Source organism: Chrysemys picta, chromosome 15, assembly GCF_011386835.1.
Source record: "Chrysemys picta bellii isolate R12L10 chromosome 15, ASM1138683v2, whole genome shotgun sequence".
Classification (NCBI taxonomy): Eukaryota; Metazoa; Chordata; order Testudines; family Emydidae; genus Chrysemys; species Chrysemys picta.
The window spans coordinates 11,745,763-11,758,369 of NC_088805.1; the positions used below are offsets into that span (position 1 = coordinate 11,745,763).

At 40.3% G+C, this 12,607-nt stretch overlaps 2 protein-coding genes across 4 annotated transcripts in view; one reads left to right on the forward strand and one right to left on the reverse strand.

The window, feature by feature from the left end:
* Positions 1 to 12,607, forward strand: part of RNF10 (ring finger protein 10) — a 207,074-nt gene that overhangs the window by 187,079 nt on the left and 7,388 nt on the right. The gene's annotated exons all lie outside the window — the stretch shown is intronic.
* SPPL3 (signal peptide peptidase like 3) overlaps positions 3,611 to 12,607 on the reverse strand; it is a 126,176-nt gene continuing 117,179 nt past the window's right edge. For all 3 annotated transcript variants that reach the window (XM_005288668.5, XM_065567861.1, XM_024108724.3), the window contains 4 exons: positions 12,146 to 12,309; positions 6,799 to 6,998; positions 5,556 to 5,665; positions 3,611 to 4,758 (listed from right to left, as the gene is read on the reverse strand). In XM_005288668.5, coding sequence (XP_005288725.2) covers positions 4,687 to 4,758; positions 5,556 to 5,665; positions 6,799 to 6,998; positions 12,146 to 12,309 — 546 coding nt within the window. In that variant the 3' untranslated portion in view covers positions 3,611 to 4,686. The remainder of the gene's footprint in view (positions 4,759 to 5,555; positions 5,666 to 6,798; positions 6,999 to 12,145; positions 12,310 to 12,607) is intronic.

The window sequence follows — 12,607 nt, forward strand, 5'->3', positions numbered from 1 at the left end:
GCCACGATTACTGTAACTTTCACTAAGTTCTCCTATTTTATATATTTGTTCTGCAGACAGCAAATGCAAAGATTCTTTGGGGAATGCGAGCATTAGTGTGATGTACCACAGCTATGTAATGACACTCAAGATTTCTGATGACAAATGTCTGGCCTGATCCAGAGCCCATTGAAATCAGTGGGAGTCTTTCCATTTACTTTAATGGATTTTGCATACGGTCCTAACTTAGAGGAGAAGCAGACTTCATGCTTCTGTAAGGCATGTGGGAGGTACTGAATACGAGTACAGAACTTGGATGCATCACTTGTTCTCTCCAGCTATTCCTCCCAGATGTTTATCCCTTCTATAATCCCCACTCCAAAAAAAGCACACACTGACCAGAGCACCATCTCCTCCCCTCAGATACCGTTTTCAAGCACCACTGCTGGAAGATACCTGTAAAGGTGCTGAAAAATGGTTCTCTCCCATCTACACTAGCAGATGAACAGTTTTCAGCACCAATTCAGCAGGATTCATTACAGACAGTCATTGTCAGCCAAAGGTGATGCAGAATTGGTGTAAGGCAGTGGATTAGCAGCAATTGAGGTATGCAAATACTTACAGATCACAACTGTGCACACACTGAACTGGAAGATTTACCTGGAGTAGAGAAAATAATTCACTGTCACCATAGCCAACTGATAGCATTGTTCATTACCAGACTGGTATTCTGTGCATGCAGTTAAAAAAGCTTACCTTTTAATACATGAAGTGTCTTCATTTCTGTGTTATTCACACACATGCCCAAGGTTTTAGATCACATACAAACGGTGTTGGTAAAACTGAAGTCTGAAGTGCAAAAAGTAAGCAAGCTTTGAACCAGGCTATTTCTGCAGGTAGTTTACTGAACAAAAGCTTCATAAGCGTTATTTCATTTTAGTGAAAAAACTTGGGCCCATGGTACCCAATGGGTTTTTTAACTAAACTGCATTCCATGTTTGTTCCAGTGTAAGTTTTCAATAAAGATCCTGCCTCTGAGAGGACTCGTTTCCAGTGCAAAGCAAGCATCACTATTAGCTATGAAGTGAGTGTGTCCAATATAGGACAAGATGGTTTTACGAAACTGTAGTATGAGGCAGTGAGATTGCAGGAAAGGTTTCCATGAGAAGTAGAAGTTGGATCACCTCAATGTGCAGCCACAAAACTTTAGAGAAACCCACTACCCAGTCTTTCAATCCTCCTAACAGTTTATATTTTAAAAGCTCCTACTAGCCATAGATCATTTCTGTTAGCTGTCAGCTTAATCCAGTCAAACAAATCTTAACAAGCTCACATTTTACAGCCTAAACAGAGCTAAAGGTTCCATCAACTGATAACATCTAAGCACCAGTTTATTTACAGCAGAAGCTATAGAAATTCTTAAAGGACCAGTGGCTTGGAAAGTGCGGGCTGGCTACTTTACTCTATGACTATTAGCAGAGGTCAATGCCACTGCTGGAGGGGTAGGTTCTCTCCTCTACCCTCAACCTCCCAGGACTGCTAAACCAAGGACTTTGAGGGAGATGAGGGGAGGAAGAAAATAAAGAAGTTTTATTTTCCTACATGATGAGTGGTTTTCTGAGAAAGGCACTCTCTGGCTGGAAGGAATGTGCTGTTCTGTTAGAGAGATATCAACATGCAAAATCTTGGAGCAGAAATCCTCTTCTCTCCCCCCTAGCAGTTCATAAACAAGCATCCTCCAGTCAATGCTGCGCTATATGCGGCACAGAGTTTTCATCACACAAAACCACATGGGCCATCCTAGACCAAGGAAAAGGTCTTGCAGAAATAACAGTTTTACGTTTCTACCTGACAATGGATTTCTATTACTGTGAAGAACAGTCCCATAGAAAGAGGTTGTCAGGGAGAGAGGCCTTCCATTGCTTTGCTGGATCTTGAAAAGCCATCCAATATGTCCCAGAAAGATACTGCCTCTTAAAGGGCCTACCTAGCCTCTACTTTTCTTGGGAGTTCAACTACCATGACCAAAGCCAGAGCTGCGTCACCCCCACCACCATGCTGATGAAGAGGAAAGATACCACAACATTCCTTCTTAAATCAGGATAGACTGATGACTTCAGTCAATATTACTCTTGTTTCTGCTAATGCTGTGGGTGGACTTAAACTTTACTTTTTTTCTTTTTAAAAACATGCCTACTAACTAGGAATAAGACCAAAGTTTCAGTGCAGTATTTAGCAATGTCACAATTGTTCCTAATTCAGTTTGCAGTCAACAAAACCCTTTAGACATTTGGTTCCATCAAGAGAAGTAGAGGTGGTCTTAACATGGATAGTGGACCTGCAGAGTCAATTCTGGAGACTGTGTCCCAAACTTCAGCCTTTACAGCTTGTAGTCTCCCATTTTTATCCAGGCACTGACATAAACCTTATCTGGACACACAGGAAACACATGGTTTACCCAAGCAGGTGGTTTTTTTGGTAGTCATCCTGTTCTGTGACTCTTTTCCACAATGGACTGATTCAGAACTCAGAATGCATCTTCAGTGAGGAAGGCTAAAGCCCTCTGAAGCAAATTCAGCACAGTTCTTCCTCAAGGAACTTCAATATTCCTCTCCTAAAAAGTGGATGAGCACAGATCTTCCATACTATCTGCCTACCATTTTTGCTATCTGCAGGGCTGAAGAGACGGCGTCTCTTGTTATGGCTTAAGACTTCGAGATAAAATATTTTTTTTCCTTTGAATACTCCTCTCCCTCCATTATCTTCATTTATATAATGTCCTGCTGCTCGTGGCAAACTACACAGATCTATCCAAAACTTCATGGACCTGAGTCAGAATGGAGGAAGGTGTCCATCAACAAAACTGTAGGTTAACCTCAGTCCCAAACTCTTATTCTAAAGGCAGGTAGACTAGATCTCCATCACTCTATAAACTTGTACCAGGACACAATGACTAAACTGGAAGCATAAGGAAGAATGAGATGCATAAGGAAGAATTAGCTACCTCTTAAAAAGCATCCAAGTGTGCAACTGGTGAGAGGATCCTGGGACTTGGAGTTTCTCTGTTTGTAACTTCCCAGAGATGAGTCAACAGCCAAAGGAGAGACCACATGTAGGAGGAAGTAAGTCGCACAAATACGTAAGAGTGTGTTCACACTGAATTACCAGGAATCTGCTGGGTTTTCTTTACCTCTTCATAGTGAGAGCCTACCACCAAATAGGATAACATTGCTGCTCCCAAGGAAGTTATACTTCGCTCTTAAGTAATCCTGTTTCCCCCTAAGTCAGGCAACAACAGCCACCACAATCAATCAGTTCACTAACAGAAGCCACCAGCTCACAGGTGCATGCCCCAAAACCAGTTTGACAAAACGTTTTAATCTTGGCAGGAGAGGAAAATCCTGGGGCCCTTAGAAGTAGTTACTCTGTCAGTCAGTTAAATAACATAGCTGCAACTATTTGGTTAGAAAAATCCACATTTTAACAGACTCCCATGTACAAAGCAATCAACACACAAACTTCGACCAATCACAGCAACAAAGGACAATTTTTTCTTTTTCTTTTTTTCTTTTTTTTAAGGGGCAGGGGTCTGGAAAAAATACAGCACACTAATGAAACAAAATGCCAAAAATACAAAAAAAATAGAAAAAAATGTATTTACAAGTGGTACATTACTATGATCAGAACGCACACAGACAATTGCTGCTATAATACATGCATTGGGTCAAGAAGGAACTACTAAAAAACCTGCAAGGGAGAAGTTCTTTAAAAAAAGAAAAGGGTAAAGGGTTTAAACTTTTTTCTTCCCTAGTTTGCTACATTGATCAAAATCAAATACTCCCCTAAAGTCCATGAGTACAATCAGTACAAATACTACACTGGTTTTTAACTGTGGGTTCAGCTGTGGAGGGGGAAAAAAACAGCAGCTTATCGTAGAGTCATATACAAGAAAGCCATAGTAAACTGCTCTACATGCTAAAAATTACAGCAAGCCCCTGACTGCTACATAGCATGATCTTAGCAGGTTTTCCTTTTTATTTATTCATATATATATATATATATACGCATATATATATGTATAAAAATCGTGCCCTTGTTCACTGCAACATGACATCTGGGTGGAAATGTAACTTGCTACAACAAATTCTTATATGTATACTGCAATAAGTCACTCAATGTCTGTGGATTTAATAAGTCACCTCACACCACAGGAAATATTTAATAAATCAAAAAAAAGAATATAGTGACAGATTTTCTGTCTCAGTTCTCTCCAAAACTGAAGTCCGACAGGAAACTGGTCCCAAAGTACTTGGGGGCTCTCTGATGAAACTTCAATTTGCTTAATTGTTTTTCCTTTTAGTGTTCGCAAGTTTCTGAACGACTTTCATGCCGTTTTCAGTTTAAAGTTTGTCTCCTCCTCTCTCACAAAAGTAACAGTCTGGTACTAATCCATAAAAGAGGGGGAGGAGAAGAAGAAGGTGGCTGCAGTTGCACAAAGTGTCCCCAATTCCACATCTGCAGGGAGAAAAGGAATCAAACGGAGCTCCAGAACCTTTGTATTAAAAAGAAAAAAAAAAAGCAAAGTCCATTCATACAAGTTCCATAAACTGGTACCTTTCCGAGTACCAGTCCAGCTTTAGGAGACAAAACCACAAGTTAAGAGAAAAAGACCAAGGCAGAAGTTCCAGTCACTTTCCATCTATTCCATCATACTTCCAGGAAACGGGAGCTGCTGGACTTGGAGTGGAAAGGTTCAGACCACATGCGACGTAGATCACCCTAGAGAATGGGAGTGAAGAAAGAAAGCTCTTCAGAAATAGTCCACAGTTTTTAGCAACTATTTCTAAGACCTGTGCATCAGGTATGTTGTCTTAAAGCATATTTGCTGTCTCAGTTAGCGAAGACTGTATTCTGACACAACAAGGAAGAAAATCCTTTCCAGGCAGAACAAAGACTTGTGTATATTTGAAGCAATTCCACCTGATAGACATTTCTGCTGGAAAAACTCAGTGGGGAGTGATATTGGGAAATCTGCTTTTATTGTGCCATATTCTTGGAGCAGTAGGTTTGCATTTCAACAGTGTCCCTGAAACTCAAACCTTCCATTTTCAATTTAAATTCCAGGGCTAGTTTCTGCAAAGAGGAAAGCAGGAAGAATCTGCCCCTCCTCCACATTCAGAAGTTTGTGTTCATTCTCTCATAATGAGCAGGACATGGGACAAATTCACTAAGCCACATCTTGTTTAAACAGAATGGCCTTTACTGCTTTGGAATCAGATTGCTTGCTAGGAGTTTAAAAATATGATTAATCCTGTGCCCTAGATAGGAAATCCACTCTTCACAAAACAGTTCATTACAATTATGTTTCACAGCTATAGCAGTGAGAACACAACTCTCTATCATTAACGGCAGTGATACAAACAGCGTATCCTATCATCTCATATCCTCAGAGGAATCAGTGCAACTGCAAGTATAAAGAACAGAACTTGCTTCCACATTAACACTGCTACATCTTCCTGTGTAGGATCCAGAGCTGGACTACAACTTCCTGCAGACTATATTCATGCTAATCTCACCTTTAAATAAGCCATGGTGAGGAGCGGCAATAAAGTGAATGGTACCAAATAGAGCAGGGCGGGCTGTGCGGCCCGGTGGATGCGAGAAGCCACTGTTGCTGTTAACAGACCTAAAAGAGTAAAAAAAAAAAAAAAAGTGATGGTAAGAATCCACTGGTTATATATGATGTTTTTACCTTTTTATCCACATCTGGATTCCTCCTTCACTGTTCTGTTACAGTGAAAGCATTAATTAGGAGTCAAACTACCTAGGATACATTCCTATCTTTTCTATAAACTGTGTTCAGCTGTGGGCAAGTCATTTTATCTGTGCCTAAATTTCCCAGGATCGATATGAAAACATTAAATAATGATTTTATTTAAATTGATTTTAAGATTAGACTTGGTTGTAACTACAACTTCAAGATTTAACAGTCTCAAGGATTAACCTAACTATATAGTCATGAACAAAATAGTTGGATGAATGCATCAGAATGGATTGTTACACTTTCCAGGATATCAGCTGAGGTTTTCAATCTGGAAATCACTAGACTGAAACATGAGAGGTCTGAGGTAGGCAGTTCTCATGTCAGGAACCATCTCTCTTCTCAAGTATTTGCCTGAGGGAGCTGGGGTGGAAAGGAAATAGTTTTTTTTTTTTGTAGGGAATGGTCTTCCCTTTCTGTCCTTGAGAGAACTGGAGAAGTTAAATTATGTGCATGCGCCTTGAGCTTTATGGAAGAATTCTTATAGGTGGGAACCTGCCATGTTACAAAAATAACTCCCAGTTGTGACTATTTCAAAGTTCCTGTATCTTCTAGAAATGCTCAGGATTATGAGCCTAACACTAAAAACGTGTAACGGATGCAGAAAGTTGAGATAGAAGGGTTCATACAGAAGTAAAAATTGTACAACTGCACTCTGACCAATCAGGGCTTCTTTTCTAGATCCCATATGAAACATGATCCATCTAGAAATTTTGGTATTCCCTCCATAGCCCAGGCCTCAACTCCTATATCCTCCCCACTACTGATGCAAACCTCCACAAAGATGCACAATCTCACCCTCCTCCTGCTAATTCAAGCAGTTATTTCTGGTGAGATGATTGGGATAAGGAGATTTTCCCTCAGTCAGTATTCCAAAATCCAGGTAAATTAGTAGGGGGGAAAAAAGAGGAAGTCCTTCATAACTGGTCTCATTATCTTGTAACCTAGTATGACCAGCCCACTCCTGTAAGCAATGCAGCTGCTGTTCATTTCCTTACCTACAAAGTATCCAATGAGTGTGCAGTGAAAATAGGAGACCTTCTGCATACGCCCAGAGATGTTCCCAGGCCCTGGAGTACCACAGGAATCACTGTTGGCTTGTTTTTTGTAGTTATCATAACGCAGGACAAAGCAGAGCAGAAGACCTGGCATCACAATATCTCCAATCCCCAGCATAGAGAAATGGCTGCCTGTGGAACTGCAGAATAATTTAAATTATGTGCATGCCAAAGGCATTGGATGACAGGATCTAGACTCCTATTTCCACTGTGCTTCTATATATGCTACCTTTCACCTGGCATGATGATCTGGTTAGTAGAAGAAAACTGCCAGCTGGTAAAAAGGGGCCATGTGATCCCATCATCACCACAACATAAGGTGCTTTGAGTTTTGTTTAATCTTTTAGTTCTGGAAGGTAGGATTTCCTGTCAGTAAGAATCTATTGCTTCATATCAGGACATCCCAATTCACAGATCAGCCTTTCCGGATCATAAAAGCCCTAACAGTACTGAGAAGAGATGCACGTCATTTTTTTGTGTGCCACCAAACCAGTGAGTGAAACTGTTCCATTAATTCCAGATGCTTCACTCAACTTTTTTTCCTATTTCTGTTTGGAATTAATTTAATGTTTGTGGGAGGTGTTGGATTGACAGTGCTGTCAACTTAAATTACTTATTTTCAGCAGCAGCAAAATCTTCCTCATGCTGTCCCATCAATACATCCTACTCCATGATATAGAGAACAACTCCAACATCAGAAAACAATTCATTTTATGGGCCATTCAAATCTTTGACCTCAGTTTAGAGAGGCCACTAAACAGTCATCTGACAGTAATGGGTTTCAGCCACTTCCCAGGTATGAGCCAATGACCAAGAGTTCTAAGCTTCTATTATCCCATCATCAGTGCCAAGATCTTTTTCATAAAGTGAAGTACAATTTAATTAAGTCAGAGAAAAGGGCTACAAGCTGAGCAATTTTTTTGTTGTTTTTTCTCTTCTTGGGGGTAGGGATTGGATGTCTATGGCTTCACTGGGCCAACAGCTGAATGGTATCAGAATAAAAAATAGTAAAGTGTGACTTCAACTACTATATATACACACTGAACAAAGGAATTGTCATACTGGATCAGACCCAAGATTCATCTAACCCAGTATCCTGTCTGACAATGGCCAGTACCAGATGCCTCAGAGGAAGGCGTAATAATCTCTCAGGAGGCAGATGAGGAATAACCTCTCCTCAATATAGGTCTCATCCTGATCTCTAGCAGTTTGGAAACTGGTTAAGCCCTGAAACATGAGGCTTAATATCCTTTCCAAAGTTCTTGCTATCATTAATTATAACAATTCTGGATATTCTTGATACCCATATAAATAGCCAATCCCTTTTAAAATCTTGTTAAATTCTTGACTTTAATTTTCCTGCAGCACAGTTTCACTATTTAAATCACACATCATAGAATCATAGAATATCAGGGTTGGAAGGGACCTCAGGAGGTCATCTAGTCCACCCCCCTGCTCAAAGCAGAACCAATCCCCAGACAAATTTTTGCCCTAGATCCCTAAATGGCCCCCACAAGGATTGAACTCATAACCCTGGGTTTAGCAGGCCAATGCTCAAACCACTGAGCTATCCATATAGAAGTATTTCCTTCTATTGGTTTTAAATTTGCCACCTTTTAAATTTTATTAAAAGTTTCTCTGTTGAGACAAGGAGAACACACATTCCCAATATACCTTCTATAGACCATTAATTGCTTTATATACTTTTGTCATGTCCCCTCTTATTCATCTCCTCTCTAGGGTAAACATCCCAGTCTTTCCAGGCTCTCTTCATATGAACGTTCTTCCTATCCTTGATGGTTTTCATTGCTCTTCTGAATCTCCTGTACTTATACAATATCTCTTTTTAGATATGGTGACCAGTACAATACACAGTATTTCAGATAAGGTTGAACCACTGATTTATATAAAGACATAATATTTTTTGTATTATTCATGATCTCATTCTTTATGCATCCTAACGCATCTTGTTCACTTTTTTGACCACAGCTCCCACTGAGCCAAGATCTTCATTGAGTTGTCTATACTGACACCCAGTCTCTTTCAAGCATCATATTAGGACAAGGTTTAGAGCAGCAATTTCTCAACTACAATATCTGCTTCTTAGAATGGCAAATTCTAGAACACATGAAGAGAAGCTACTCAAAACTTAGTTCTAAATTACACACAAGACTTAGTTCAGGAAGTAAACATAGCTGAGCCATTAAATAATACAAACTGCAATATTATTAAGCTCAATACCTTGGAGGAAGGATCATACCAAAAAAACCCAAAACCAAAACACATCCTAGCTCCATGACTCAATTCTAACTGTAACGCAAGAAAAACAGACTTAATATGAAGGCTAGTTAACCAGACCATAAGTTTCAGAAAGTAGGCAGAAACCTAAAGAAAAAAGCATAAGGCAAGAAAAATATACAATTAAATGTACAGGTGCAAGAGGTTATTCAAGTTAAACAAGGTATCCTTCAGAAAAATGGAAATGCAACCAGAAGTATAAGTTATTGCTGGTTACAATTAAATTTAAAATATAAATTAGAGAGGTTATGAAAAATTTTGAAGCTAGCCAAAGACATGACATAAAAACCTGAGAGAATCAGTGGGTCTGCTAAACCACTGGTGAGCTAAGGGAGCAGTTGAAGACAAAAAGGACATTGCAGAGAAGCTAAATTATTTCTTTCCGTCAGACGTCTGGATGGAAGATGTTGAGGTAGCAAGCCTGAGATTGTCAAAGATTAAGATGTCAAGAAAAAGATAGTGGTCGACCAAACTAAATTAAGAGAGCAATAGTCACCAGGACCAAGAGTTCTGGAAGATATCAAGAAATGAAATAGCTGAACTGCCAGAAATATGCACTCTCTCAACTACTACCCCAGAGGACTGGAGGGCAACAAATATAATTTAAAGGAGACATATGGAGAGATTCTGGGTATTACAGACCAGTGAGCCTTTACTTCAAACCTTAGTGAATTGGAACAGTAATTAAAAATAGAATTATAAAACCCCCTAGATGATCATATGATAAGGGTAAACCAGCCTGGCTTTTGTAAAATAGAATGTCGTCTCTAATCTAGAAAAATTATTTTAGTAGATCAACAAAAATAGTGAAAAAAAGGGAAGCAGCTGATATTTGAACTTTCAAAAGGCATCTGAAAAAGTCTCACAAAAGTCTTGTAAGAAAACAGTCATGGGGGGGACAAAGGTGGAGTACTGTGATGATTAGAAACTGGCTAGGAGGTAAGAAACAAAGAATGGGAATAGATGGTCTATTTTCAACATGGCAAAACATTAGCAATGGTGCTACCAGTTCCCCATATATAATATATTATCTCACCAGATTTAGTTTATTTATTGAATTAATTTTTTGAAATTGATATTTAAATATTTTAATACATTAAATCCATATTTATTTGTTATGCTGACTGGATAATGGGACAAAGAGTTAAACCATGAGATTTACTGGTGATGACAATTTACGTTAGTCAAATCTAGGGAAGACTATCTTCAGAGGGACTTAACAGAACTAAGATGAATGGGCAGCATATTGGCAGATGAAAATCAGTGCTGACAAATGAAAGATAATGCACAGGAAAGAGACTAGTGTGTCACTGTGGAACCACTCAGTGAAAATCTTTATTCAGTATACCGCAGTGGTCAAAAATGCAAACAAAATGTTACATCATTTAAAGAATGAAACAGAACAAACCAAAATTATGATGCTATTACATAAACAGATGGGTACGTCCTTTATCTGGAACACAGTGTTTTATTCTGGTTAGCCTATGTCAAAATAGCAAAAATAGAATATGTTCAGAGGTGGGCAATGAAAATAATTAGAGGCATGGAAATCTATATGAAAAAATTAAAAATATTGATCTGTTTTAATTTAGTAAGGAGACATGACAAGAGTACACAAAATAAGTGGTGCACATAGTATAAATGGGATGCTCCTATTTACATTCTTAAATAAAACAGATTATTCTCTAATTGTCCTCCATGGGGTTTCTTGCACCTTCCTCTGGAACATCCGGTACTGGCCACTGTCAGAGATGGAATACTATACCAGATGGCCATTGGTCTAAGCCAGTATACCAATTCTATTTTCAAACTCCCATGAGAGGAGGATAACTGTTTACTCCTGGGGGAATTCTGCACCAAAAAATTTAAAATTCCATGCCAAAAAAATAAAATTATGCAAATTTGTTAAAATAACACTATATAATCATGCCAGTTTCAATTGCATCTCTATCCCGATATAACGAGACCCGATATAACACGAATTTGAATATAACGCAGTAAAGCAGCGCTCCGGGGGGGGGGGGGGGGGGGGAATGGCTGCGCACTCCGGTGGATCAAAGCAAGTTCAATATAAGGCAGTTTCTCCTATAACGCAGTAAGGTTTTTTTGGTTCCCGAGGACAACATTATATCGGGATAGAGATGTATTTTGTTAAATTATTTCAAAAATACCTGTCAGCAAGTATGACAATCCAGACAGAAAAATTCCCTCAAGATTCGAGTTAAAGAAACCCCTACGACAAACCAGTTCCTGCTTCTCTGCCTCTTCCCAGCTGGGGGGCCAGACACACACACACCCTCTTCCCCCCAAAGCCCAGTCATACCAACCCAGACCCTCATACCCTTTCCTCCCCAGAGCTCAGCCGCGGCCCCCCTCCCAGCCCAGACACTCACATCCCTTCCCCCTCCCCCCCCCCCCGAGCCCAGCCGGCCCCCCACTCCACAGCCTAGACACTTACACCCCTCCCCAAACCCAACTGCCCCCCCCGCCCAGACATTCACCCCCCCCCCCCCGAGCCCAGCTGCACTGCTCCCTGCCCCAGACCCTCCCCTCTCCTCGAGCCCATGGATCTAGAGGGAGAAACAGCCTGTTGCTGGGTCCTGGGCTTGCAGAGTTTCCTGTGTGCCACCTCCTTCCTTCAGGGCATGCTGGCAACTGCAGCTGCTGGGAACCCTCCAGCTCCCTTGCCCTCCCCCAGCCTCGTCTTCTATTTGTGAGCTGGGCTCTGCCAGGTCCAGCAGCTCCTAGTGGCAGCCAACATCGCTGCAGCCCATTTCTGTGGGGGGTGGGAGGAAATTCTGCATGCACAACATTAATTTCTGCAAAATCTTGCACTGCGCAGTTGAACAGAATTCCCCCAGGAGTAATAACTGAAGAGAAAGTGAAAGTGAACAGGAGCTTATGCTATATTCTTTAGTAGCCTCATTGCTAACAGAAAGTGAGGGATACCTTTTGTTCTATAGTACAGTATAAAAGTGGCTACTCTTACCTTGGAAAAACAAGCTTGCCAGGCAGTGACAGGCGGGGAACATCTCTACCTACATTTGGTCCCAGATGCAACTTCCGGGATAAAACATCAAGGGGATTATCAGCTGGTTGCGTAGCCACTTTCACCATAACATTGCTATTAAAGATGTAGGCAGAAAAAAACACCTAGGGAGCAGAAAAATAATTAGAGACCAGACAAGCTTCAAACAGAAAGCAACTCAAATATGTCACTCCTCTGGCTTCTGCTCTGTTCAATGGACGAGGAAACATATATACATATGTGGGAACTGCCTGTAGAATAGGGAAATAAAAGCAAGTGTTGGAAGAGTTCAGATAAAAGGATTTTTTAGTTGCAGTTGCCCTCTAGAAGACTGAATATGGCACTAGTTTACTGGAATATTAATCTTAAACCACCGGCTGCACAATTTTGCAGAGGAGGAACAAGGATTGGAAAGTTATAGGC